Raw genomic sequence first — 27,076 nt, forward strand, 5'->3', positions numbered from 1 at the left:
GCAGAAGTGATGGAGGTTCTAGGGTGTCTAGGGACTCTGAACTTTCTCTATAACCTAGGTGGAGGTTGCGCATTGGAAAGGAAATAGAAAGATAGAACCGCTATCCTGACCCAATAGAGTTCCTTGGGGGAGAGACCACAGATCCCTCCTTGGATGGCTGGGTTGCAATGGTGATTCAGGAGAAACCTCCCAAAGTTCCATCTCTGATCTTGTGTAAAATCACCCCACACATCATATCTCCAAGCCCAGGTGAACGAATCTGAATCAGGGTCGCACAAAAAATAATCCAGGTCAGGCTGAGAGAGAGACACTTGTAGTCTGGCTGTCTTCTATCTAGTATGGAGCTTGCTGCCTGCCAGAACTACCATTTTTATTGAGATCACCCCTGGGTTGGACAGTAAACCCACCCAGGTTTACAAGTAAGACAATCTTTGTTTTGGGTGAAACCAAGTTGTAAAGAAACAGATACAGAGAAACCAAGGATAAACTTTGTTTTAGGTAAAATAAGGTGTTACCCAACAATCTTGTTCTTGAGAGACCTTCCTTTGGAGCGCCCTTCCAGTGGCCCCTGCTTTTTATTCCCTCCCATATGGTTATTTTGGTACGTAGTCCAGACCCTTTCTGTTTGCCTTCCTCAAAGCCCCTGCTCCTCTGCCCTCTGCTGCCCACATGTTCTGTTTCCAAGAATTCAGAGTCTACAAAGGGGCTGACCTGGCAACATCAGGGTTTCAGAAGCTCTGCCAGAGTGGGCGGGGTGGGATGGCGGCCACATAATGACCATACGGATGGATGCCAGGGGGTATTAGGGATCGCATGCCAGGCATGTGCATCTGCACTCTTCCTTCCCCTTGTGTGGCCCAGACCTGGAGCTCCCAGTGGAGGTGTGGTCCTTGGAGAGGCGGGGTTTGATCTCAGACAGGGAATCCAGGAGGAGGGGGTCTTCACTGGGTCTGTCCATGGGGATGAGGGGGACTGGTGGTTATCCCAATCTCACTGCAGCTGGCCTAACTTCCATGTGACTGGGCCATCTCTCTCTTGTCTCCCCCCAAATGTATCCCTCCTGGTCATATCCCCTGGCAGGGCTTTGCAGAGAGCAAGCCAGCTAATCTGACTCATTAATGTCTTACAGGAAGTTCTATGAATTATTCAAAGCTCCACACAGCTCCTGCCTCTTCGTTCACACCTTTTCTGATTGCCTAAGTACTGACCTCTCCCTGTATTGAATTGGGACAGACTCTGCAGCTGGTACCACCAGTTGGCATCGATGCATATTCCTTATATCATTAACTCTTCTGAGCATGTGACTTGTCTTCCCAGGGAGATTTTAAACTCCCTGAGGCAGGGACCTTGTCATTGGCTTAGTAGCTGGTACAACACTTTAATTCACCCAAGTATGTATTTCCTAGGAACCGGAAGTCTAGCATGAAACCAAGCAGACACATCCATAGACCCTTCTAGCAGGCCAGGGGAGATGTGCTGGACTCCAGGGAGTGTGGGAACAGCTTGTAAAAAGACACAGGAGGGGAGTTTGGGAAATGGTTCATTGGAGCCCTGACCTGAGGAAGTGAGGGGAGGGAGCCAGGAGCCAGAAAGTTCCAGGTGGTGGGTAGGAAAATTCTACTAGAGCACAGAATTGCCTTCAACTTAAGGTATGGGGAAATGAATACAGACCAGTAGAGCACTTACTGATCCTAGCTGGAGGTAGGGGAGACAGAATGAAATGGAGAGGGTCCTGGACGGGCAAGTTGCTCCTGCCTCCCCTGGTTCCACTCCCATATTCGACAACCTGGTTGCAAGCTGACCATGTGTCCCCAGGAAGATTGTTCCATTTCTTCACACACTTGGACCATGAAAGGGAAATAATAGCAAAAGAGGAGTCAAAGTGGGTGGGGAATTTACCTTGCATGCAATTTGACCCAGATTTGATCCCCAGCACCATATATATATATATATATATATAGTCCCTTGTGCCCCATCAGGAGTGATCCCTGAGTGCAGAGCCAGGAGTAATCCCTGAGCACAGCCAGGTGAGGCCCCAAATACAAAGAAGCAGAAAAGACAATAACGAGACAATAACAAGACAATAAAAAGACAATATCAAGAGCAGACACCTAGCATGTGGGAGGCCCAGAGTAGGATCCCGAGGGTCCTCTGTCCCCCTACATCACTGGCTGTAGCTCAGGTCAGGCCCACTCTGTAGGGTTCAGCATTGCTGGGAATGATCCTAGAGCCCTGGAGCACTACTGGGTGTGACTCCCCCAAATATAAGTAAAGGTGGGACCATAGTGATAGCACTACAGATAGCAGATAAGATGCTTGCCTTGCATGGGGGTGGGGAGGAAGAAATCCAGGTTCAACTCCTGGCACCTCCTATGGTCCCCCAAGCCCACCACCAGGAGTGATTCCTAGGTGCAGAGTCAGGAGTAAGGCCTGTCCACTGCCAATGTGGTCCCCAAACAAAAACTGCACAAAAAAATCTAAGGAACAAGGCCTGGAAGATGGTTCTATGTCTAACACAAACATTAGAGTAAACACTGACTGCTCTGCTTTTAGGGTCCTCAGGGAAAGAAGGTTTGGAAGAAGGCTCATGGCTTAGGAAGTGCCGGACTTAATCTCCAGCACTCTTGGCCACCCAGTGGTGGTGGTGGTGGTGTGGGCCTCTGGGGGAGTGTGAGAAAGGAAAAATAAAGCAAATCAAAAAACCAAATAGATTTAGAAATGAAATAACAATCCAGGACAGCATTAGAAATAGAATCCGGCTTGCTATTATTATCGCTGTGAATTGTCTTATGCAAATAGTTGGTTTGCTCAATTGGGAAAACATTGGGTCCTGTCCTCAAGGAGCTCACAATGTAGACCAAGCAAGTTAATATAGTAGAGACCTGAGGAAGATGCCAGATCCAGGCATTACATGGGGGGCTTGGGGAGAACTGGCCAAGGAAGGTTTCCTTGAGCAAGGAAAGATAGAAGATGGAAGGGTGATGGAGGGCAGTAGGCTAGATCTGAGGCTTGTGGGGTGGGCAGGGCTGGAAGGACCATCTCTGTAGTGATGAGAACTCCACCCTTGGAACCAACTACAGACTTAGCACGAAAGAGCCAAGGAAGTGGGGAGACCAGCCAGGAAGTGGGTGGAGGGCAGTCAGATCATAAAAGGCCTTGTTAGCTAGTCTGAGGAGGGGAGGAGCCCAAGGAGGTTTTGGAATCAGCTCAGTGATTTTAGGCAAATTTATTTAACCTTCAAACCCATTTTCTCCTCTGTCAAATGGCACTGCTGACAGGACCCTGGTAGGGAAGTCGGTGAGAGTTTAGATACAGGGTGTTGTGAAGTGTGAAAATAACGTGGGCCTCTGGAATGCTGGGTGGGCTCTGTCACTTTCCCAGGCAGCTAGCATGGCAGTGAGGAATTTGAAGTGTAGGAATGAAGGGAGGCTTGGTGGGTGGGGAGGTAGGTGCCTGTATGGCTGGGTTGGCCCCCAGAGATTCAGAATTAACCTTAGGCTTGGTCAGAAGCAGGGAATTTTAGACCTTTGGGTGGACCAACGAGATTTTGTCCCATTAATCCCTAGCCCCAAATGGGTCTGACTTGGTGGGGATTTGGGCTAGACCTGGCAGTGCTCAGGGACCATATGGGGTGCTGGAGTTCTAGCCCAGATTTGCTGTGATTAAGGCAAATACCCACCCCACTGTGCTAACGTTCTGTTCCAGCCTGTTTATCTATCTGACTGTCTGCTTCCCTCTCTTCTTAGCTCTCTATTTCCTCCTCTTGGTCTCTGAATGTCTATCTTTCCCTCAATCACCCACTGCCCTTTCAGGCCTGAACAGCAGGCCTCAGGGTGATGATGGGGTCACATGGCTGCCTGGGACAGATAGCCCAGCTCTGTGGCTGGGGTGTCTTTGCTCTTCCAAGAGAGCTACCACCAAAGTGCCTCCCCCCTTTTCCCTTGAGGTGTCAGAAATTGAACCCAGAGCCCATTATTTGGGAAGTTGAGCCAGACCCTCACCCAAAACATTGCTTTGAACCAGTGAAGAAGTTTCTTTGGGGGCCCGGAGAGATAGCACAGCGGCGTTTGCCTTGCAAGCAGCCGATCCAGGACCAAAGGTGGTTGGTTCGAATCCCGGTGTCTCATATGGTTCCCCGTGCCTGCCAGGAGCTATTTCTGAGCAGACAGCCAGGAGTAACCCCTGAGCACTGCTGGGTGTGGCCCAAAAACCAAAAAAAAAAAAAAAAAAGAAGTTTCTTTGGCTATCTCCCTCATGCCTTGGTGATCCCTGCCCTGAGAGAGGCATGCTGAGGTGATGCTCTTCTTTCCCTCTGACTGAACTGCCTTGTCCCCCAGGTTGGTGGATGACCGCTGTGTGGTGGAGCCTGCGGCTGGGGACCTGGACAACCCCCCTAAGAAGTTCCGAGGTAAGATCACCCCTCCATGTCCTGCCCTGGCTTCTGGAAACTGACTTCCCGACTGGGCCACCCGACCTCCCTGAGCCTCAGCAGGTTCCTCTGTGTGGATTCTGCGAGCTGCTGTTCGCCTGCATTTTGGCCCAGACAAGTCTATCCCTTCAATTCTTTTTTTTTTAGGGGCCACACCCCACATCTCAGGGCCACACCCTCTTCTCCCCAGGATGTCCCTCCACACACAAGGCTTTCTTTGTCCGTGTGGTTGGTGTCTTCGAAGGAAACAGGTGGAAGGGGAGTTCCCTCAGGCGTGAAGCTGGTTCCTATGCCAGCTCCCTGTTCTGTGTGATGTCTCTTCCCCTGGTGGGAGCCATGGACCTAGCTGTATCCTCCGCCCCATGCAGACAGAATGGTTCTTGCTTGGTGGGGTCAGGCCTGGCTCTGTGGGCCTCTGGGCCTTGTGCCCTGTGGTTGGTGGGCCCAGGCCCGGGCCTGTCATGAGGTTGGGATGAGACAAGGGGCTCCTGTGGTAATGATGATCTGAGAGGCTTTCGTGACCATCACACGGGCCGTGGTGGGGCAAAAACAGGTAGGGACATGCCAGGCCCCTGACACTGAGTCTCCACATGGCTTTATATTTGGGGGAGATGGGCCTGGCTTGTGTCAGAGGGGAGCTCGGGGAGAAAGTGGGGCGAAAGTGCACCTCAGACTGCATGTTGGATGTGGCACTGCTTGGCTATCAGGGTGTGGGCTGGATCCTCCTGGCCTGGTTCTGAGATGGCCCCACATCTTTGGTTCTGCCCCTGCTTTCCTCATGGGCACTGAGTGAGAGCTGTACCTTGGACATTTATGGAGATGTGGGGACAGTCCCTACATAGACTTTCTATGTTGGCCTCTCCAAATCTCTGTTTCTTCTCACACTCAGCACAGTGGCCTCAGTGCTATTCCTCTTATCTCACTGCCCTTCGTTCATCTCTGCCCTTTATTTTTTATTTATCAGAGTTTGGGGGGATATACCTGGCATTGCTCAGGGATGTAGCTCTGTGCTTAGGGATTGATTACTTTTGATGGTCTCAGGGGACTATCTGGGATGTTGGGGATCGAACCTGTGTTGGCCGTGTGCAAGGCAATTGCCCTACCCACTATATCAATGCTCCTATTCCATGCACTTTACTTTTATAATAGCCTTCAGTGCTCAGGGATCACTCTTGGCAGTGCTGTATGTGGTGCTGGTAATTGAACCTGGGTTGTATATAAGAGGCAAATGCCTTATCTACTGTATTATCTCTCCAGCCCCCTCCCAGTTATTTTATTTTAATTTTTATAGGGTCACACCCTGCAGTGATTAGGACTTGCTCCTGGCTCTGTACTCAGCGATCACTCTGGCAGGGTTCAGGGGACCTTAGGGGATGCCAGGAATCGAACTGATTGGCTGCACATGAAGCAAACACCCTACCTGCTATACTGTCACTCTGGCCCCTTTATGAAAATTTCTTTTTGTTTGTTTTGGTTTGGGGCCATACCTGTGGTGCTCAGGAGTCATTCCCAGATAAACTTAGGACTGTGGTGCTGGCCATTGGACCTGATCTCCAACATGCCAAGCCGGTGCTACAAGCATTGAGCAATCTCCCTGGCCCCCTACCACTACACTTGCTCCCTAGGCCTAGTCGATTCTTACTCCAGGGTGTCAGGATGGTGGTGGTGGTGGTTGTGGAAGAGGCTGTGCTATGGCTTAAGGTCTCACAGCCTCTGTGGGGACTTTCCTGACCTAAACCCTGCTCCACCCCTGCAGGCCCCTTCCAGGCTTCTTGTTTTCCTGCTCTCCCTAACCGGACCTGACAAACACTTTGTAATTATGTATTTTAATTGTTTGTTTGTCATGTCTCCTCTGCTAGAATGCCACCGACTGTGCCCAGGGGGGATTATTTCGGGTAATTTGATCCTCAGTGTCTGCGGCCTAGAGGGTTCCCCAGTAAGGCAGGCAGGCTAGTGCAGAGCAGAAGAATGAGTGAGGATCCTTTTGGGCTTCCTCCCACCCGTAACTTCCAGCCCTGCAGTTCCAGGGCCTGGAGAGACGTGACTCACCCCCAAGGCCCTGCTGGATCTCAGCCTGAAGGCCCTGATCTAGGCTCCGGGGCTCTGGATGTAAGTGTGGGGTCAGTGTTTGAAAGTGCAGCTCAGATCAGGGCCCATGGTTGGCTGAGACGGGTAATGGGGCCTGGACCTCTAGAAGCCAGAAGCACTGGGAAGGAGTGAGGGCCTTGCTGAGGGACTCAGATGGCCTCTGGGGAAGCACTTAGAAAGAGAAAGTGGGACCAGAGGAGTAGCACAGCAGGTGGGGCACTGACTAACTCATGTCTGATCCCTGGTATCCCATATAATCCCCCCACTGAGCATAGAGCCAGGAATATGCCTGAGCACAACCAGATATGGCCCAAAAGTCAAAAGTGATAAAAAAAATAATAAAGAAAAGGGGACCAGAGCAATAGCACATCGGTAGGGCATTTGCCTTGCATGTGGCTGGGACAGACCTGGGTTCAATCCCCGGCATCCCATATGGTCCCCTGAGCTTGCCAGGAGCAATTTCTGAGTGTAGAGCCAGGAGTAACCAACCCCTGAGCTCTGTGCCAGGAGTGGCCCCAAATCCCCCAAAAATGAAGAAAAGGAAGAAAAGAGGGAAGAAGAGAGGAAAGAAAAGAGGAGAGGGGAGAAGGAAGGGAGACAAGAGAGGGGAGTGGGGAGAGATGGGGAGAGAAAGATAAATAAATGGTCACTTGTGGTGGTGGTGGGGTCCTGAGGAAGGGGTTGGCACTGAGGGAAGTTTTTTGGGACATACCTGGTGTTCCAGGCATGTTTGTGTGTTTGTTTGCTGAGGCTGTGGTGTGACTGGTGGTGACAAGGAGCTGGGTGTGGCCCGCTGGGCCTGGGAAGATCTGCCTCAGGGTTAGACAGGAGTGTGGGGCCAATTTTTGACAACAAAAAGGCCACTTAGCAGAACAAATACTCCTTTGATTTCTCCTCCCCCTCCGGCTCCTTCCCACTCCTTCTCTTCTCTTCCTCTTCCTTTTCGAAGAGCCTGTGGGCCGGGCCTGGCCAGGATGAGGATTCAGGAGCTCAGAGAGGGGCTGAGGGGCTGCTGGCTCCAGCCTCTTCCTGCTGTGCTGTGCCCCAGAGCTGACTTTTGGGGTCTTGATGCGGGAGGCAGAGACCCACTGTGATCCCCTGAGAACTGGGTGGGCACAAGTTGACGTGTTTGAATTTGAAAGGAGGACACAGCTCAGCGAAGACAGAGAGGAGCTGGGTCTCCCGCTCTGGGCCCATTGCTTCTGCCTCCTACACACTTCCTGGGCCTGAGATTGTGTGTGTGTCTCCATCTGCAGATCCCGGAAGCCCACTCCTGGTTGTGGTCACAGCCCGCTGCATCAGCCAGGGCCCACTCCACCCCCCTCCATTGTACACCTTGGGAATTCTAGTCTAGGTCCACTTGGGTCCCACCTCTGACCTCCAATTGCCGGAGGAGTTTGGGATTTTTGGCTGTTGCTTCAAGTTCAGCTCTGCTGACCAGCTGTCTCCTCCTCCCTCTCTTCACACTGGGCTTCGAGAATTAAGGCAGCCCCTCCTGTTCACCTGGGGGGGGGCACAGAGTTTACACCCTTGCTACAGAGTCTTTAGGAAACTGTGTAGTGGTGACTCACCTGCTTAGATGGGTGAGGGGTGCTGTAGAAGGGGCTGGTGATGGGGTCCCTGTGTATGCTTGGCTGTATGTCCCCCTGCCTTATGTCTCAGCTCTTCCTGTTAGGGTGTAAGGCCCAGTGCTCCTCAGAAGAGCAGAGTAGTAGCATATACCACTTAGCAAACAAATGCTCTCCTGTTTACTGTTTACTCTCCTGCCCTATTTACTTGTGTCTTTTCTTTCATGGGGTGGGTTCCAGAGTTGGAGCTATTTCCTGGCTCCCAGGTCTTTTACCTCCACTCATTTCCCCTTCCCTTCCTTTCTTCTTCCCTTCTCTCTCTTTTTTTTTTCTTCTTGAATTTTGGGTCACACCCGGCAGCACTCAGGGGTTACTCCTGGCTCTACACTCAGAAATTGCTCCTGGCAGGCTCATGGGACCATATGGGATGCCGAAATTTGAACCATTGTCCTTCTGCATGCAAGGCAAACACCTTACCTCCATGCTATCTCTCCGATTCCTCTCCCTCCTCTTCCCTTCTTTCTCTTCTCTTCTCCCCTTCCTTCTCTTACTCTTCTCTCCCCTTCCTCTCCTCTCTCTTTCTCCCTCTTCCTTTCCTCCTTCCCCCTTTCCCTCCCTTTCTCCTCTCTCTTTGGTTTTGGAGCCATTCTGGGAGGTGCTTGGGGATACTCCTACTAAGCTTAGGGATAGCTCCTCGAGGTGCTCTGGGGGCTGAGCCTGAGCAAGCGTCTTGCACGAAAACCTGCATTCCAGCCTACTGACCTCTCTGACCCATCTTTTCTTTTTCTGTTTTTTGAAGGGTGGGGGATGCTCAGGACTTACTCCTTGTTCTGACTTAGGGATCATTCTGGTGGTGCTTAGGGGACCATATGTGGTACCAGGGATGGAACCCAGGTTGATGATGTGCAAGGCAAGAGTCTTATTGTTCTGAACCCTAATAAGAGTTTATAGGAAAGGCGCAGAAAAGTGGTTTATGGGCCCGGAGAGATAGCACAGAGGTAGGGCATTTGCCTTGCATGTGGCTGATTCAGGACAGATGGTGGTTCAAATCCCTGCATCCAATATGGTCCCTTGTCTGCCAAGGAGCAATTTCTGAGCACAGAGCCAAGAGTAACCCCTGAGCGTTCCCGAGTGTGGCACAAAAAAACAAAACAAAAACAAAACAAAAAAAAGAAAGAAAAGAAAAAAAGTAAGTGGTTTATTTGTTTGTTTATTTGTTTGCAAGGGGCACGGGAGACCCACAAGCAGTGGTGCTTGGGAGTTACTCCTGCTTCTGCACTCAGAAATCACTCCTGGCAGTGCTCAGGAGACCATATAAGATGCCATGGATGGAAGCTGGGTTGACTGTGTGCAAGACAAATAACCTCCCCGCTGTGTTCCCACTCCACTCCTCGCCCTGGGCCCAAGCTGTAGTTAATTTAGCAATTTCTCTGTTGTGGTTATTTTGCTCAGCTCCAATTTTGGGCAGCTGCCAGAGAGGCTCTGCGAGCACTCGGTGGCTGTCTGGTCTCCTGGCTTCTGGCAGGGTTTCCTTGGGTGTGTTTTGAGCGGGTGGGGCTGGCAGAAGCTCTTCTGTGCCTTTCTGTGCAGTGCCGTGTCACCTGTCGCCTCATTTCCATTCTTTCCCTCTTGCTGATGTGAAGGTGCTTCCCTGGGCTTTCATTCTTGTTGCTCAGATTTGCCACCACAAGACAGAGTGTGTCTTCATGCTTATTAGCTGCTTCAATTTTTGTACCTTTTATTTTCATAAAAGTCACAAGATATGCACACTAGCATCAAGGCAAACACAGTGGCACCCCTAACTGAGTCTCTTTCACTGCCTGTTCCCCTCTAGGTTAGCTGTTTTAGAATATCTGGCTTGAGGGGGGGGGGAAATCTGGCTTGAGGGATTAAAAGCCATAGTCCAGCAGGTAGGGATCTTCCTTGCACATGACCAACTTGAGTTTGATCCCCAGCATCCCATATGTTCCTCTGACCCCTCCAGGAGTGATTCTGAGTGCAGAGCTAGATGTAAATCCTGTGCATTGCCAAGTGTGATCCCTAAATTCCCCCAAAATAAAGAAAACCTGTCTCAGTGGTTTGCTTTTTTGTTTTGTTTTGTTTTGGAGGCCACAACTGTTGATACTCAGAGGTTACTCTACACTACACTCAAAAATCATTTCCTGGTGGTGCTTAGGGGACCATAAGGGATGCTGAGGATTGAATCTAGCATGACTGAGTCAGCAAGGCATATGCTCTGCTCACTGTACAATCTCTCCAGCCCTGTCTCAGTGGTTTATTCACATGGTTAGAACATCACAATAAGCAGATGCCTTTCCTGTTTGAGGTGCTGGGTTTGCTGCCCAGCACTGCAAATCAAACCAAACCAAACTAAACAGCAGATAGTTGCACCCCAAGAACCGTCCTTCCAGGTAGCCACTTCCTTTAACCACCTATGCATCCTCCAGGACCCTTTATGCACCTGCAGCATTTATAGACTAGCCTCTCTTTGCTCATACCGGATACCCACTGGATGGTCTTCCCTATTTTGTTATAAATCTTCCTATGGCTGAATCCTGGGTGTTGAATTAAATAATTAGCGATGGGGCTGGATGGTGGATGATGCCATCCAGCCCACATGGCTCTGCAACCTCCATGCAGCCGGCGAGTTCCAGGCCCAGGTGAAATCACTCACTCACAGGCAGCCATCAGGAAGAATCATCTTTATTCATGCCCTAGCCACCACAGGTGTGTGGCCTATGTCAACCTTTCAAGCATTCAGCAATATTTTGCTAGCCCTGCATCTTATCTCCTGTTAGCCATCTTCCCTTTGGGCTCCATGCGGCCCAAAGATCCAAAAGCCAGGAAACCAAGCCGGGCCAAAAGAGAAACGGCAAAAGGGCCGAATCCCCTGGCTCAGAGGTTTATCTATCCTTTTCCAGACCCCTCCCAGAAATGGGAGGTCTTGCAGGTAGTTACACCTATTATCCGGTTCCCAAAACTCCTCCCAGATATGGGTGGGTCTTGGGGTACACCACATTTCCCCCTTTTTTAAATATTTTCATGCGCCAACGTAATAAAGTGAAAATTAATATACCAGCCCTTTTTAAAAACATATCATTTGCAAAATATACTTTACACCTGTAACCTAAAATTCTATTAATGCTTTTTTACCAAGCACTATTTCGGAACTTTCATGTTCCTATATTTTTAAACTATATTGGGGGAACTATTTGTTCCTATAACTTTTCTATACACAAGTACTTCAGCATACATGCATAACATACATTTTAAAAACAGGCTAAGTACATTAAAATACACAGTAAAACATTTTGCAATTGAAAATATTAACTTTGAAAGAAAACAAAACACATTTAAATTATAAAGAGAATGACTTAAGACAAAGATGCAGGTGGTTAGAAATTAGATGTTAAAATGAGCTAAACTGAATTACTTCCCTTTTATTTTTATTTTTAACTAACTAAAATTTATCCCATAACCAACTATGAGTAAAATATAACGACCCACTAATTTTCTACACCTAAAACCATAGTTCAGATGATTAATTTGTCCCACGCTGATCTCACCACGTGGCTTCTTTAAACTTTTAAAGTTCAGATGTTGTTTTGTCCCACGCTGATTTCACCACGTGGCGTCCTTTCAGTTTCAGGCCCCGCAGACGGTTTTGTAGACCATGAGGTTGCCGGTTTCGCCGCCCGCTGCCGGTTCGCTGGAGGGTGGATTCCAGGTTTTTTGCTTTTCCGGGCCAAACTGAGCCCAGCCCAGCCGATCCCAGCCGAGATTCCAGCCGAGCCCAGCCCAGCCGCTTTTCCGATGCTGGAGGGGCTTCACCGCTGCCTTTTCTTTTCTCCAGGCGCACTTTGGAAGCAGCTTATGGCCCACATTTTCACAGGGCGCTTTTGAAAGTTTAAAGTTCCAAGTGATTTAAACTAAAAGTTTAGTTCGAAATTTCCAAAGTCGAAATTCAAATTCAAGCCAAAGGTCATTCTCAGAAAATCAGTCCATTTTTAATACAGTCTTTTTTCTCCTCCGTTTCCAATTTAGACTTTTAATAAGTTTTTGAAGAGGCCCAGGTTTTTGTTTCTTGTAACAAAGTTTTAGTTTTGGGCCTGGGCTGGAGGTGATGCAAGCTTTCACCTCTTTTTTTTCAATTGCCCTTCTTTCCCTAGAAGGGGTCACGGCCATGTTTGAACATGGCTGCACGTGGCCCAGTGTTTTGGGCTTAGTGCACCCGAAAAGAGCCAAAATGAAACTGAAAAGCAGAAATATTACCATTGTTGCTGGTTTCTTGGGTCCAGGATTCAGGTCAAAGTTCGGAGCGCCAGATGTAGAATTAAATAATTAACGATGGGGCTGGATGGTGGATGATGCCATCCAGCCCACATGGCTCTGCAACCTCCATGCAGCCGGCGAGTTCCAGGCCCAGGTGAAATCACTCACTCACAGGCAGCCATCAGGAAGAATCATCTTTATTCATGCCCTTGCCACCACAGGTGTGTGGCCTATGTCAACCTTTCAAGCATTCAGCAATATTTTGCTAGCCCTGCATCTTATCTCCTGTTAGCCATCTTCCCTTTGGGCTCCATGCGGCCCAAAGATCCAAAAGCCAGGAAACCAAGCCGGGCCAAAAGAGAAACGGCAAAAGGGCCGAATCCCCTGGCTCAGAGGTTTATCTATCCTTTTCCAGACCCCTCCCAGAAATGGGAGGTCTTGCAGGTAGTTACACCTATTATCCCAGTTCCCAAAACTCCTCCCAGATATGGGTGGGTCTTGGGGTACACCACACCTGGGGAGGCATTGCTGTGTATGATCCTAGGAATCTACAACCCACTTTTACTCTTTTCCCTTGCATTCCCTTTCACTTTTTGTTTTTTGGTTTTAAGTTATTATATGAGTTTTTGGACCACACCTGGCAGTGCTCAGAAATTACTCCTGGCAGTGCTGGGACACTGTATGGGCTACCAGGGATAGAACAGGGGTTGGCCATGTGCAAGGCCAGCAGTGTTCTGTCTGCTGGACTGTGGCGCTGCCCCCTCCCTTTCCTGACCTTTCCTTCCTTCTCTGTCATGAAAGTGTCTCTATAAGCTAGTGTTTTCAGCATCAAACTTTTTTTTTTTTTTTTTTTGGTTTTTGGGTCACACCTGGCAGCACTCAGGGGTCACTCCTGGCTCTATGCTCAGAAATCACTCCCGGAAGGCTCGGGGGATCTTATGGGATGCCAGGATTCAAACCACCATCCTTCTGCATGCAAGGCAAATGCCCTACCTCCATGTTCTCTCTCTGGCCCCAGCATCAAACATTTTTAACTTTCTTTCCAACTATGATCCATTACTATTCATAGCCTATTCACCCTCCTAAATGCATGTAAATACAGGTTTCCTACATCAGGCAAATGCTTAGCCGTTGCCCTCATACCTTCATGTATGGCCGCTCCTTTTTCTTCTCATCAGACTCAAACCCCATCCAAGCATCACTGACTCCCCATCCGGCCTTGCAGCCATTTTCCTTTCTCTCTTGATTTTTTGTTTTGGGGCTACTTGGGTGGGCCTCAGGGCTTACAAATGGCTTACAAATGGCTCTGTGCATGAGGGCTCCTGTGCAGTGCCAGGGATTTGGCCAGCTGTATGCAAGGTATCTTCCTGCCCTGGCTGCCTTTGTAAAATGTTTTATTTGTGGGCCACCGCCAGTGATGGTCAAGGCTTATCTCTGGCTCTGAACTCAAGAATCACTTCTGGCTTTGCTTGTGGGACCATATGGGATGCCAGGGATGGAACCCGCTTTGGTAGCAGCAAGGCCAATGCTGTCCTACCTGTTGTGCTATCACTCTAGCGCCAGTGGTCGGCAACCTTTTTTTCAACTGAGCCAAATCTCGCCAAAACCACGATTGAAATTTATTTTGAGAGCCACATTTTTTGGGGGGCCACACCCGGTGACGCTCAGGGGTTAATCCTGGCTATGCGCTCAGAAGTCGCTCCTGGCTTGGGAGACCATATGGGACGCCGGGGGATCGAACCGCGGTCCGTCCTAGGCTAGCACTGGCGAGGCAGACAGACTCCTTACCTCTACCGCCACCGTGCCAGCCTCGAGAGACACATTTTTAAAACCGAAAATACATAGGATGGTACACTGTTTTTAGTTTCAATAAGTTTTATTGAGAATATTCTGCATGCAAATATTCACACAGTAATCCGTGGGTTGCCGACCACTAGCCCTAATGCCCTTGGTTGAAAATGTTTTTGGGGGGCCCGGAGAGATAGCACAGCGGCGTTTGCCTTGCAAGCAGCCTAAGGTGGTTGGTTCGAATCCCGGTGTCCCATATGGTCCCCCGTGCCTGCAGGGAGCTATTTCTGAGCAGACAGCCAGGAGTAATCCCTGAGCACTGATGGGTGTGACCCCCCCAAAAAATGTTTTTGGGGCATGCACACCTGGCAGTGCTCAGGATTTACTCCTGGCTTTGTGCTCAGGAATCATTCCTGGCAGGCTAAGGGGACCATATGGGATGCCAGAGATCGAACCTGGGTTGATCATGTGCAAGGAAAGCACTCCACTATGTTACTGCTCTGACCCCTCCACCCTTTTTATATGCCTTTTATATGATTCTCCCCAGGCATACTCAGGACCTGGGTGCCATTCCTAGTGATACTGCCAGGCCATACAGACTTCACAGGTCTGAATCAGAACTTGGGCCTGTTGAGGCAACAGTGCTTTGATTTGGGGTGCTAGAGCCCCAGAGCCATATCTGGTAAAGCTGAGGGGCTACCAGAGCTACTCCCTGTAGTGCTGGGATGGGAGAATTTGGCTCAAGACCTCCTACCCTCTGTGTTGTCTCCACGGCTCTCTACGAAAATCAGCCGATTGGTTCACTGCCCCCACTTGCCTTTCCATCAGCCTTCTGTGGCCCTTTAACCCTCCACAGTCACCTTCAATTATTTATTTGTTTTTGAAGTTAATATATATATTGGTTTTGGGGCCACACCTGGTGACGCTCAGGGGTTACTCCTGGCTCTGCAATCAGAAATCGCTTCTGGCTCAGGGGACCATATGTTTTTCGTTTTTTATTTTGCGGGGGGGGGGGTGTCATACCCGGCAGCGCTCAGGGGTTACTCCTGGCTCTACGCTCAGAAATGGCTCATGGCAGGCTCGGGGACCATATGGGATGCCGGGACTCGAACTACTAACCTTCTGTATGCAAGGCAAATGCCTTACCTCCATGCTTTCTCTCTCGGCCCCTCGGGAGACCATATGTTACACTGGGGATTGAACCGAGCCACATGCAAGGCAAATGCCCTACCACTGTGCTATTGTTCCGGCCCCATGAAGTTAAAAATATTTTATTTGCCCTCAATGTTTAAGGAGTTACATAAGTCTAATCTCTTTGGATTATATTGTGTGCTGCTAAGAAATAGTATGTAATACAACTGGGGATTTGAGGGACAAATTAATTGTATTGTACATGGGTTCAGTTTTGTTTTTCTTAATTTTCTTTGGTTGAAAGATCAAGGCTGGGATATCATCGATGGGTCTACCGAGAATTCTGCTTATGGGTGATTGGGCTTCCACTTTAACTTTACCCTGTCCTCTTTCTTAAATAAAAACAAAACAAAACAAAACAAATTTTATTTGGAGGTTCAGAGGGGTGAGGAGGGAGAGGATAAGAAAGAAAGAGAAGAGAGAAAGAAAGAGGAGAGAGACAGAGAGAGAGGAGAGAGAGAGAGAGAGAGAGAGAGAGAGAGAGAGAGAGAGAGAGAGAGAGAGAGAGAGAGAGAGAGAGAGAGAGAGAGAGAGAAGCACTCAGGAGTGTGGACTTTTCTAAGGGCAGAGAAAGTGCCAATACACAACCCAGCACGAAAGTAGAAAAGCAAGAAAGTCCACATCTCAAAAAGGAAATGTGGGCGACCTGTGTGTAGATGATGCAGGGCTGGCGACAGGCATGATCCTCTGTAGTCACCTTCAGAGGCCCAAGTGTCATCACTGCAGCTCTCTTACCCTCCTTTCCCCCCACACCATGTCCTAGTCTCCCCCTCACACTCACACCCCCACTGTGGATACCTCCTCAGGACTGCACCGGCCTTACCTCCTCTTCCAGCTGCACCAGTCTGCCATGTTGAGTTTTTTTTTTTGTTTGTTTTTGTTTTTGTTTTTGGGCCACACCCGGTAACGCTCAGGGGTTACTCCTGGCTATGCGCTCAGAAGTTGCTCCTGGCTTGGGGGACCATATGGGACACCGGGGGATCGAACCGCGGTCCGTCCAAGGATAGCACAGGCAAGGCAGGCACCTTACCTTTAGCGCCACCGCCCGGCCCCTGCCATGTTGAGTTTTACAAGGAAAGTCTAAATGCGGAGGCAGTGAAAGACTTGTTAACTATTTTTTTTGTAATTGGGCCACATCCGGCTGAGTTCAGGGCTTACTTCTGGCTCTGTGCTCAGGGATCACTCTTTTTTTGTTTTTGTTTTTGGGCCACACCTGGCAATGCTCAGGGGGTTACTCCTGGCTCTGCGCTCAGAAATTGCTCCTGGCAGGCTCAGAGGACCATATGGGATGTTGGGGATCGAAACTGTGTCCATCCCGGGTCGATCGCATGCAAGGCCAATGCCCTACCGCTGTGCTATTGCTCCGGCCTCTCAGGTATCACTCTTGCCAGGGCTCAGGAACCATATGGCATTCTCGAGATTGATGATGTACCCATCTCCAGCCAGGCTTGTTAACGTTTTTGTCTGTTTTACTGTGGGGGCCATACCTAGTGGTGCCAAGACTTAATCTTGGCTCTGTGCTTAGGGGTCACTCCTCGTGGTGCTCAGGGGCCATACTGAGTACTGGAAATGAAACCCCAGTGAGGTGCATGCAGGGCAAGCATTTACCCTCTGTACACTCTCTGTGGCCCGAGATTTGTTGAGTTATAGGCAGTGTATGTGTGAGTTTGACTGTCAAAGCTTAATTGTGTGAGTACTATGTCCTGGCCTTGGATCTGCTTTGCAGCCTTGGTTGAGCAGCCATTTAGGGTTTGGGAGGAGTATGGGCCTTCCAACTGCATATTCCCAGGCCTTCCCCATTCCAGCAGAACCTATGAGTGACCAGGCAGTTTGTGATTTTGTGTGGTAACAGTGGCTTTTGGAGTGTAGAGGCTTTGGAGTAGCTGTGTCCAGGAATGCCAGTAAATGGAATTCATTTCGGAATAGATTATGTCTCATCTGTATCTTCACCCACAGACCGAGGCTCTATTCCCTGTACACACAGTCCTCTAGGGACCTCCCATTCCAGACCTTTCCCTTAGCCTTTGTGACTGCTGCTTGCGCCTGGGCTGACTCTCCTGGCTCTCCTCTCTATTCTGCTCTGTACTTTGGTGCAAAGAGACCTTGGAACAAAGGGCATAACATGGTGAAAGCATGTAGATGGGTCAGACACTCTTTTTAGAGGCTTCTATCACTCATTCATTCAACAGGAATCGCCCATGGGCCAGGCTTTCTGGGAGGATTTGTGTGAAAGACCAATTCTCCTAGATTCCAGTAGTAACTAACTTTTAAACTTACTCCCTCCCTCCTTCCCTTTCCTTCCCTCCCTTCTTCCCTTCCTTCCTTCCCTTCCTCCTTCCTTCCCTCCTTTCCTTTCTTCCTTTCCTTCCTTTCCTTCCCTCCCTTCTTCCCTTCCTTCCTTCCCTCCTTCCCTTCCTCCTTCCTTCCCTCCTTCCCTTCCTCCCTTCCCTTCCTTCCTTTCCTTCCTTCCTTCCCTTCCTTCCTTCCTTTCCTTCCTTCCTTCCTTCCTTCCTTTCCTTCCTTCCTTCCTTCCTTCCTTCCTTCCTTCCTTCCTTCCTTCCTTCCTTCCTTCCTTCCTCCTTCTCCCTCCCTCCCTCCCTCCTTCCCTTCCCTTCCTTCCTTTCCTTCCTTTCCTTCCTTCTCCTTCATTTCTTCTCCTTCCTTCCTTCCTTCCTTCCTTCCTCCCTCCCTACCTCCCTCTCTCCTTCTTCCTTCCTTCCTTCCTTCCTTCCTTCCTTCCTTCTCCTCCTTCCCTCCCTTCCTTCCCTTCCCTTCCTTCCTTTCCTTCCTTTCCTTCCTTCCTTCCTTCCTTCCTTCCTTCCTTCCCTTCCTTTCCTTCCTTCCTTCCTTCCTTCCTTCCCTTCCTTCCTTTCCTTCCTTTTTTCCCTCCCTCCCTCCCTCCCTTCTTTCTTTTTTCCCTCCCTCCCTCCCCCTCCCTCCTCCCCTCCCTTCCTCCCTCCCTCCCCTCCCTCCCTCCCCTCCCTTCCTTCCTTCCTTCCTTCCTTCCTTCCTTCCTTCCTTCCTTCCTTCCTTCCTTCCTTCCTTCCTTCCTTCCTTCCTTCCTTCCTTCCTTCCTTCCTTCCTTCTTTCCCACACTCAGTGTGTTCAGGGCTCACTCCTGGTTCTGTGTTCAAAGGTCACATAGAGGAACCATATGAGGTGCAGGATGGGCTGTGTGCAAGGCCAGCGCCAGTGTAATATATCTGCGGCCCCCCACTCTTGTACCTTTATGAGAAAGCACTTGGAAGGACCCTACTGGCTTTCTGCTTCTGCTGGGCACCTACAGGGCTATGGGTCTAGCTCAGGCTCCCACCCTGCAGTGGGTCATAGACTCACCGTAATGGGCCCAACCATCCTTTAAGGAATTGGCTGTATTCCTTAATTAGAATTAAGGAATTAGAATATATTAAAATGTATCAATGCCGTAAGGGCTGATTTGGTTTCATGAATTCTTCAGCTCTGTCTGGTCTCCTTTTAATATGTTCACTGAGTTTCAATTTTGGTTACTGAGGCTTTTTATTTCTAGAAATTTAGAAATTTCATTTGACTCTCTCTCTCTGTGTGTGTGTGTGTGTGTGTGTGTGTGTGTGTGTGTGTGTGTGTGTGTGTGTATGTATGTATGTATGTGTGTCTCTCTCTCTGTTTCTCTCTGTCTCCCTCCATTCCTGCTGTCCCTTATTTTTTTGCTTTTGGGGCCATACCCGTTGACACTCAGGGGTTACTCCTGGCTCTGCACTCAGAAATCGCTCCTGGCTTGGGGGATCATATGGGATGCTGGGGGATCGAACCTCAGTTCGTCCTAGGTCAGCCGTGTGCAAGACAAATGCCTTACTGTTGTGCTACTGCTCCGGCCCCAGCTGTCCCTTTTGATAGTTTCTCTCTGCAGGAATTCTCAGGCTTTTCTTACTGATGTCAGCAGCGCTGACCACCCCCTATCAGATTCTCAGCGGTTTTCTGCAGTCTGGCCGGTCTGAGGCTGCTAGATTTGTTCTCAGGGCATCCACACTTCCTGGTTCTCTTTACTGAGACCTGGTTATTTAACTGAAAAGTCTTGGCTGAGTGGACTAGAATGAGGCTAGTGTGCTCTTGAGAGTGGGGGCATATCCTGATATCCTGGGGTTTTTTTTTTGGGGGGGTTGGGTTACATCCAATGTCTCTCAGGGTTACTCCTGGCTCTGGCACGCGTGGAGGACCATATGGAATGCCGGGATTTGAACCACCTTCTGTCCTGTGTTGGCTGCATGCAAGGCAAATGCCTTACTGCTGTGCTATTGCTCTGCCCCCCTGATATCTTGTTGATATCCTGGGGAGCACCCGTCTATGATCACTGGAAGCCAGACTCTGTTTTCTTTTCTTTCTCTCTTTCTTTCTTTCTTTCTTTCTTTCTTTCTTTCTTTCTTTCTTTCTTTCTTTCTTTCTTTCTTTCTTTCTTTCTTTCTTTCTTTCTTTCTTTCTTTCTTTCTTTCTTTCTTTCTTTCTTCTTTCTTTCTTTCTTTTTTCTTTCTTTCTTTCTTTCTTTCTTTCTTTCTTTCTTTCTTTCTTTCTTTCTTTATTTCTTTCTTTCTTTCTTTCTTTCTTTCTTTCTTCTCTTTCTTTCTTTCTTCTCTTTCTTTCTCTCTTTTTCTTCTTTCTCTCTTTCTTTCTTTCTTTCTTTCTTTCTTTCTTTCTTTCTTTCTTTCTTTCTTTCTTTCTTTCTTTCTTTCTTTCTTTCTTTCTTTCTTTCTTTCTTTCTTTCTTTCTTTCTTTCTTTCTTTCTTCTTTCTTTCTTTCTTTCTTTCTTTCTTTCTTTCTTTCTTTCTTTCTTTCTTTCTTTCTTTCTTTCTTTCTTTCTTTCTTTCTTTCTTTCTTTCTTTCTTTCTTTCTTTCTTTCGGGGGGTGGTTTGGGTCACACCCGACAGTGCTCACAGGTTACTCCTAGCTCTACACTCAGAAATCGCTCCTGGCAGGCTTGGGGGACCACATGGGATACCAGGATTCGAACCACCGTTCTTCTGCATGCAAGGCAAACTCCCTACCTCCATGCTATCTCTCAGTCTGTTTTTTTGTTGCTGTTGTTATTTATCCCCTGCCCCCAAGCACAGCCCCATGTTTTTGGTCCACACCAGTTATGCTCAGGCCTTGGCCCCGGTTCTGGTCTCAGGATCACTCCTGGTGGGCACAGGGGACCATGTGCAGTGCCAGATTGAATCAGTGTTTGCTGTGCATGGAAGGCACACTTGATATCCATTCTACTATCTCTCCGGCCCTAAATCTTGGGTTTCTTGCTCTATGCAATTGGTCCAGTGGGGTTCCAGTTCCAGAAAGCTATTGGCTCTGGGTTCAACCTTGGCTGTGGGATGTGGTAGCCCTTTGTGGTTTCAGCTCACTGCTGTTCCCTGCATCTCCTCCACTCCTAGGCACTGGCACTTCCTCTTCAATCTTGGTTCAAACCAACACCTTTTCTGAAACCCACATGTACCCCGAGGGTGCAAGCCAGGAGGTTTCTCTCCCTGGTTTCCCTCTGGCTTGTTTCAGCAGGGTGTTCTGTGCGTCAGTTCTTTGGGAAGCATTAAAATAATTCACCTCTGACCACTCCAGGGGTTCTCCCGATTTTCTGGACCTGGACGTGGTTCTCCGGTGCATTAGGGAGTCCCAGGCTGGTGTGAGAAGCTCCAAGTTTCCTTCCTTGGGGAGCAAGGGCAGCTGCGCTGGCTGGGCATCTCGGGGGGCACCCAGGGAGGCACTCACTTTTCTTTCTCCCTGTCAGGTCCTGTGTGGACTGTGAGACTAGGGGTGCATGGTGGGCAGGCTTGTGAGTTCCTACCCATAGCCCTCCCTGGCTCCAAGTACCGGCTTCCAGGTTTGCTCCGCAGATATGGGGAGCCAGGTAGATGTGGGAGTCAGGCTAGGGCTCAAGGCTCAGACTGGGGCAGGAACACAGCGATGAGCTTCACGTGCCCTGTCTGTCTTTTCCAGTCCAACCCGACACAACCCTTAGGAAGTGGAATTTGCACTCAGCGGGTACACAGCAGGCGTACACCAATGACAATGACACATTTTCTGAAAACCTGAAAAGTCAAGCAAAACCCTATAAAGTCGAGACTGAAGGGCAGGCAGATGGTGTTAGGTCTCACCTTATTTTATTCCAATATGAAGACTTTAGTCCTCGCTCCCCCCGCTCTTCTCCTACGGCTTTTGAAATGTAGAAACTCACCTTAGCTTTTAGTTCTTCTTTTGTTTATTACTGGACCCTCCCCTGGTCTACGATGGATTGATTGAAGGGGAATAAAAATTATTGGTTTTAGGGCCCGGAGAGATAGCACAGCGGCGTTTGCCTTGCAAGCAGCCGATCCAGGACCAAAGGTGGTTGGTTGGTTCAAATCCCGGTGTCCCATATGGTCCCCCGTGCCTGCCAGGAGCTATTTCTGAGCAGACAGCCAGGAGTAACCCCTGAGCACCACCGGGTGTGGCTCAAAAAACCAAAAAAATAAAATAAAAAAATTATTGGTTTTAGCGGGCTCTACACCACGAGGTTGGAAGCCTTCCAATCCTGCATTTTTCATCACCCTTATGCTTGGCTTGGATTATTAATTCTTTGCTGCGACCCTGCTCCAGACCTGTTCTCCCAGGGTTGGATTAAAGTGTGAGTAGAGCCTTACAGATGGGACAGCTTCCTCAGTTTACTGTGAAGTGCTTTTCTGGAACATTCACTGGGTGCTCAAACTGTGCCGAAGTCCTGGTACTTCTGTGTCCAGCAGCCTCCATTCAGGTCATCTCTGGAACTAGTGTCCTTGTCCTGCCCACTGGGTGTCCATAACGATTTCTGTCCCTGGGACAAACCAGATTATGGTCTCTTATTCAAAAAGTCTCCATTGAGGCAGTGGGATTGATATGGTGACAGTGGGCTCCAGGTCAGCCTGAAGGAGTAGATGGACTTCCTGGGGGAGGTGTCAGTATGACACCTTCTCTTTCTCCCTCTTCTGTCTCATTTAAAGATTGTGTTAGAGGGGGGGCTGGAGAGATAGCACAGCGGTAAGGCGTTTGCGTTGCATGTGGAAGGTCGCTGGTTCGAATCCCGGCATCCCATATGGTTCCCCGAGCCTGCGGGGGGCGATTTCTGAGCATAGAGCCAGGAATAACCCCTGAGCATTGCCGTGTGTGACCCAAAAACCAAAAAGAAAAAAAAAAAAAAGAAAAAAAAAAAGAAAAGAAAAAGAAAAAAATTTGTATTAGAGGGGCTGGAGTGATAACAAAGCAGTAAGCTATTTGCCTCACATGGGGCTGACCAGGAACAGACCTGGGTTCAATCCCTGGCATCCCATATGGTCCCCCGAGTTTGCCAGGAGCAATTTCTGAGTGCAGAGCCCGGACTAACCCTGAGCATGGTCTGGTGTGGCACAAAACTAAAAAATAAAAAAAGGGGCTGACGAGTTAGCACAGCGGCAGGGCATTTGCCTTAGACGCAGAAGGATGGTAGTTCAAATCCCAGCATCCCATATGGTCCCCCGAGCCTGCCAGGAGCGATTTCTGAGTGTAGAGCCAGGAGTAATCCCTCAGCGCTGCCGGGTGTGACCCAAAAACCAAAAGCCAAAACAAACAAACAAAATAAAAAAAGAATTTTTTGTTTTTTTGGGTCACTCCTGGCAGCACTCAAGGGTTACTCCTGGCTCTACGCTTAGAAATTGCTCCTGGCAGGCCCGGGGGACCATATGGGATGCTGGGATTCGAACTATTATCCTTCTGCATGCAAGGCAAATGCCCTACCTCCATGCTATCTCTCTGGCCCCCCAAAAAGGAATTTATTAGAAAATGGTCTAGGATGAGAGAGAAAGTCATGTTCAAGAGAGAACACTGTGTGTGTGTATGTGTGTGCGTGTGCATGTGTGTGTATGTGTGTGTGTGTGTGTGTGTTTGTGTGTGTGTGTGTGTGTGTGTGTAGCCCAGGGTATACCTTTCAGGTTATACCCTGATGAGACAGGTCTCTGGAATGGAGATTGAACTTCAAGTTTTCTGGGGACTGAGCAGAATTTCCTTGTCCACCTAGACTGCCTCTTCAAGGTATGCCCCATGAACCGCTACTCAGCACAGAAGCAGTACTGGAAGGCCAAGCAGAGCAAGCAGGACAAGGAGAAGATTGCAGATGTGGTGCTGCTGCAGAAGCTTCAGGTGCATGTGGGAGGGGTGTGTGTGTGTGTCTGTTTGTGTCTATGTGTGTGCAGGAGATGAGGTGTGTACGTGCCTGTATGCAGGACATGGGAGGCACCATGTGTGTGCAGGAAATTGTGTGTGTGTGTGTGTGTGTGCACAGGAGGTGGGTATGTGCGGGAGATGGTGTGTGTGTGTTTGGTTTTGATGTGCGTGCTCATGTGGGAATCATTAGTGTGCTGGAGGCAGGTGGTGGGGTGTTGGGGTCCCTGCCTCAACCTGGCACAGTTACCACTGGGTACATGGCTCAGTGAATAGCCTGTGTCCCAGGCAGCAGTGCCCTGAGCTACTCAGCTAGACTCTAATCCCAAGCAGCTGTCCGTGGATTCACACACTGACCCCAGGGAACTAGACTCCTCAGCACAGTTGGCAGAATTTTGGTTTTTGGTTTTTGGGCCATACCTGTTTGACGCTCAGGGGTTACTCCTGGCTATGAGCTCAGAAATCGCTCCTGGCTTGGGGAGGACCATATGGGACACCGGGGGATAGAACCATGGTCCGTCCTACGCTAGCGCTTGCAAGGCAGACATCTTACCTCTAGCGCCACCTTCTTGGCCCCAGTTGGCAGAATTAGAGCCAGTAACCCCAAGGGGGGTTGGCCTGTTTGAAGCCCCTGGGAATTGGCAGAAAGTCCTGGAGGGCCCCTGGCCTTTGGCTCACTTTGGTCCCTTGAACACAAAGGTTCCAAACTCAGGAGAAACCCCTCAGCATCCCCTGCAATCTGCCTTTAAGTGAATGATCAGGAAGGGCCCCTGGTCACTCCTCCATGTTCCAGTGTCCCCAGGGTGGGGTGCTCTCACCTGCTCTGGGAAAGACTGGGCACATGATCTGTGCAGGATAAAGCCTGGGGGCACCGGGTCGCTGGGAGGCAGTGGCACTACTTTCCTCCTGGGTGCTGTCTGGGCAGAGCACAGGGCCCCAGCCCAGTCCTCTAGCTTGGGGGGTATTCAGGACTTGAAAACCCCCCCCCACACACACACCCCTTTGTTCAAGCAGCATGCGGCACAGATGGAGCAGAAGCAGAATGATACAGAGAACAAGAAAGTGCACGGAGACGTGGTGAAGTACGGCAGCGTGATCCAGGTGCGGTGGACAGACAGGCACTGAGCAGGTCTTGGGATGGGAGTGCTCCAGAGTACTGCTGCCGTGTGTGTCTTGAGGGGCTGGGTTCCCCCAGGTGTTTGCAGCATGGCAGTTGCCAGTGGTTTCTGAAGATCTGGGGTTTGGGTGAAAAATCTTTTTGTTTTAAACTTTATTGATGATTGATTGGTTGATTGGCTTCTGGGTCACACCCAGCAGCACTCAGGGGTTATTCCTGATGCTACACTCAGAAATCGCCCCCGGCAGGCTGGGGGACCATATGGGGTACCAGAAATCGAACCGGGTTCCTCTTGGGTCGGCTGCATGCAAGGCAAATGCCCTACCGCTGTGCTATCTCTCCAGCCCCTTGGGTGCAAATCTTGAGGCCTGGGTGCACGGCTGGCATCACAGGGCCCACTTGGGCCCCTCCTGAGCACTGCTTGTGAGGCTCCACAGGACAAATGGGATCGATCTTGTGTGACTGTGCGAGTGACTGAATGCCAGTTTGTGTCTGACCTTGTGAGTGACAAGCTGAGACCCAGATCCTAGAGACCCCCCTCAGTGCTCCCATGCTTAGTGGCTAATGTCCTGCGGCCTGGTGCCCCCTCCTCTCGCCCTGCCCACCCCTAGCTGCTGCACATGAAGAGCAACAAATACCTGACGGTGAACAAGCGGTTGCCAGCACTGCTAGAGAAGAACGCCATGCGGGTGACACTGGACGCCACGGGCAACGAGGGCTCTTGGCTCTTCATCCAGCCTTTCTGGAAGCTTCGGAGCAATGGAGATAATGTGCGTTGGGGTCTAAGGTGGTGGCGGGTAGAAGACTGGTTCCCGGAGACTGCTCCATCACATCTATCCGAACTGTCCCGGTAGGTGGTCGTCGGTGACAAGGTGATCCTGAACCCTGTCAACGCTGGCCAGCCTCTGCACGCCAGTAATTACGAGCTCAACGACAACGCCGGCTGCAAGGAGGTGAGTGCCGCCCCTCCTGCTGCTGCCCTCCGGCCCCACGTCCGCTCCTGGCCTTCCTACGAGTGTGTGACCCCACACCCTGGCCTTCCTGCCCTGTGCCCCAAGTGGCATCATGGTCTCTGCCCTGCACAGGTCAACTCGGTGAATTGCAGCACCAGCTGGAAGATCAACCTGTTCATGCAGTTCCGGGACCACCTGGAGGAAGTGTTGAAAGGGGTGAGGACGGAAGCCCGCTGGCCACATATCCACATGTCCACCTGCCTCCTCACCTGCAAGATCCAGCTGGTCCCCAGTTCTGCCTCTACTCCAGACACCCCTTCTCTGGCTCAGCCTCCCCAACAGGGCATCCCTCAGCCCCTTAGTCCCATCTCCTCTCCAGCCTCAAAACCTACTTCCTGATTATTGGTGTCATTTTCTCTCACTATGGGGGTTTCAGACGATTGGAGGTCTCCATCCCCCCACATCCCGTGAGCACTCCTTCCTCTCCACTATGCCTCCCACCCCCAGGATCTTGACGGCTCCCACCCTATGGATAACATGAGATATGGGGGGAAGCCGGATGATCCAGATGGACTTTGTAGGGAGCCTTCAGAGTTTGTGGGGTGCTCAGGAGACTCTTAGAGAACCCTGATAATCATACGCAGGGAAAGGGGACAGTTTCAAAGGCTCCTTGAATGGGGCTGCAGGGGATGGACCCTGCCATGGGACCATGTGAGGGTTGGGGCTGGGGCTCCTCAGCCAGTGGGGTCCATCCACCTGCTGTGCAGACCAGCCTCAGGTTTCAGGTGCCTGAAGCCCCTGTTTCCCCTAAACCTTCAGCCCAAGCTGCTGTGTCCCCTATCTAGCCCTGCCTGCTACTCTGTCAGACTGTTCTGTCACCTTGGCCTTTCTCGGCTACTCCCCTCCCTCCTCTGCCGGCCCCCCAGACACCCCGTGTTTCCTGTGCCGACACACTCCATCAGATGCCTTCCCTGACAGCCGCGCCCGCCGGGGGCCACCCCACAGCCTCCCAGAAACCTTTTCAAGTGACACGTTCCCACCCCAGTTCTGCCGCTGCACTTGGAAACGGAAGGGCAGGGCTGTCCTGCCGAGATTAGACAGTGTGGGAAGGACCTGCCCCCAGCTTTGTCCCACCCCCCCCCAGTAATGCAGCCACTGTAACTGCTTTCCTGTATTCCTTCATTCTTCAGCCGTCACTTGGCTCTGCCCCGTGACTGACCCTGTGCATACATTCACGGATTCATTCCCTGGTCCCGTCATTCAAAAGGCGCTGGGTCTTCTGGCCCTGTCACTCGCTCATTTCCTCGCTCTGGCAGGCACTCAGCTATGTTGTCTGGTGCTTGGTGTCTGCGCAGGACAGAAGGACAAACAGTATCCTCATGAGCATGTAGGTCCTGAGGCCGTCCAGTTGCACACACGCATGTCCCACCCATCACTCGCTCTGGGGGTCCTTGGTAGGCACTTTCCCCACCTAGAGTTCTTCCTCCTGGATAAATGAGGACAA

General features: G+C 50.2%; 1 protein-coding gene across 1 annotated transcript in view; it reads left to right on the top strand.

Moving 5' to 3' along the window:
* ITPR3 (inositol 1,4,5-trisphosphate receptor type 3) overlaps positions 1-27,076 on the top strand; it is a 76,724-nt gene that overhangs the window by 12,632 nt on the left and 37,016 nt on the right. The window contains exons 2-7 of the mRNA XM_049765302.1: positions 4,338-4,408; positions 23,360-23,481; positions 24,517-24,603; positions 25,231-25,389; positions 25,474-25,572; positions 25,705-25,788. Coding sequence (XP_049621259.1) covers positions 4,338-4,408; positions 23,360-23,481; positions 24,517-24,603; positions 25,231-25,389; positions 25,474-25,572; positions 25,705-25,788 — 622 coding nt within the window. The remainder of the gene's footprint in view (positions 1-4,337; positions 4,409-23,359; positions 23,482-24,516; positions 24,604-25,230; positions 25,390-25,473; positions 25,573-25,704; positions 25,789-27,076) is intronic.

The sequence above is a fragment of the Suncus etruscus genome, chromosome 18 (genome assembly GCF_024139225.1).
Source record: "Suncus etruscus isolate mSunEtr1 chromosome 18, mSunEtr1.pri.cur, whole genome shotgun sequence".
Lineage (NCBI taxonomy): Eukaryota > Metazoa > Chordata > Mammalia > Eulipotyphla > Soricidae > Suncus > Suncus etruscus.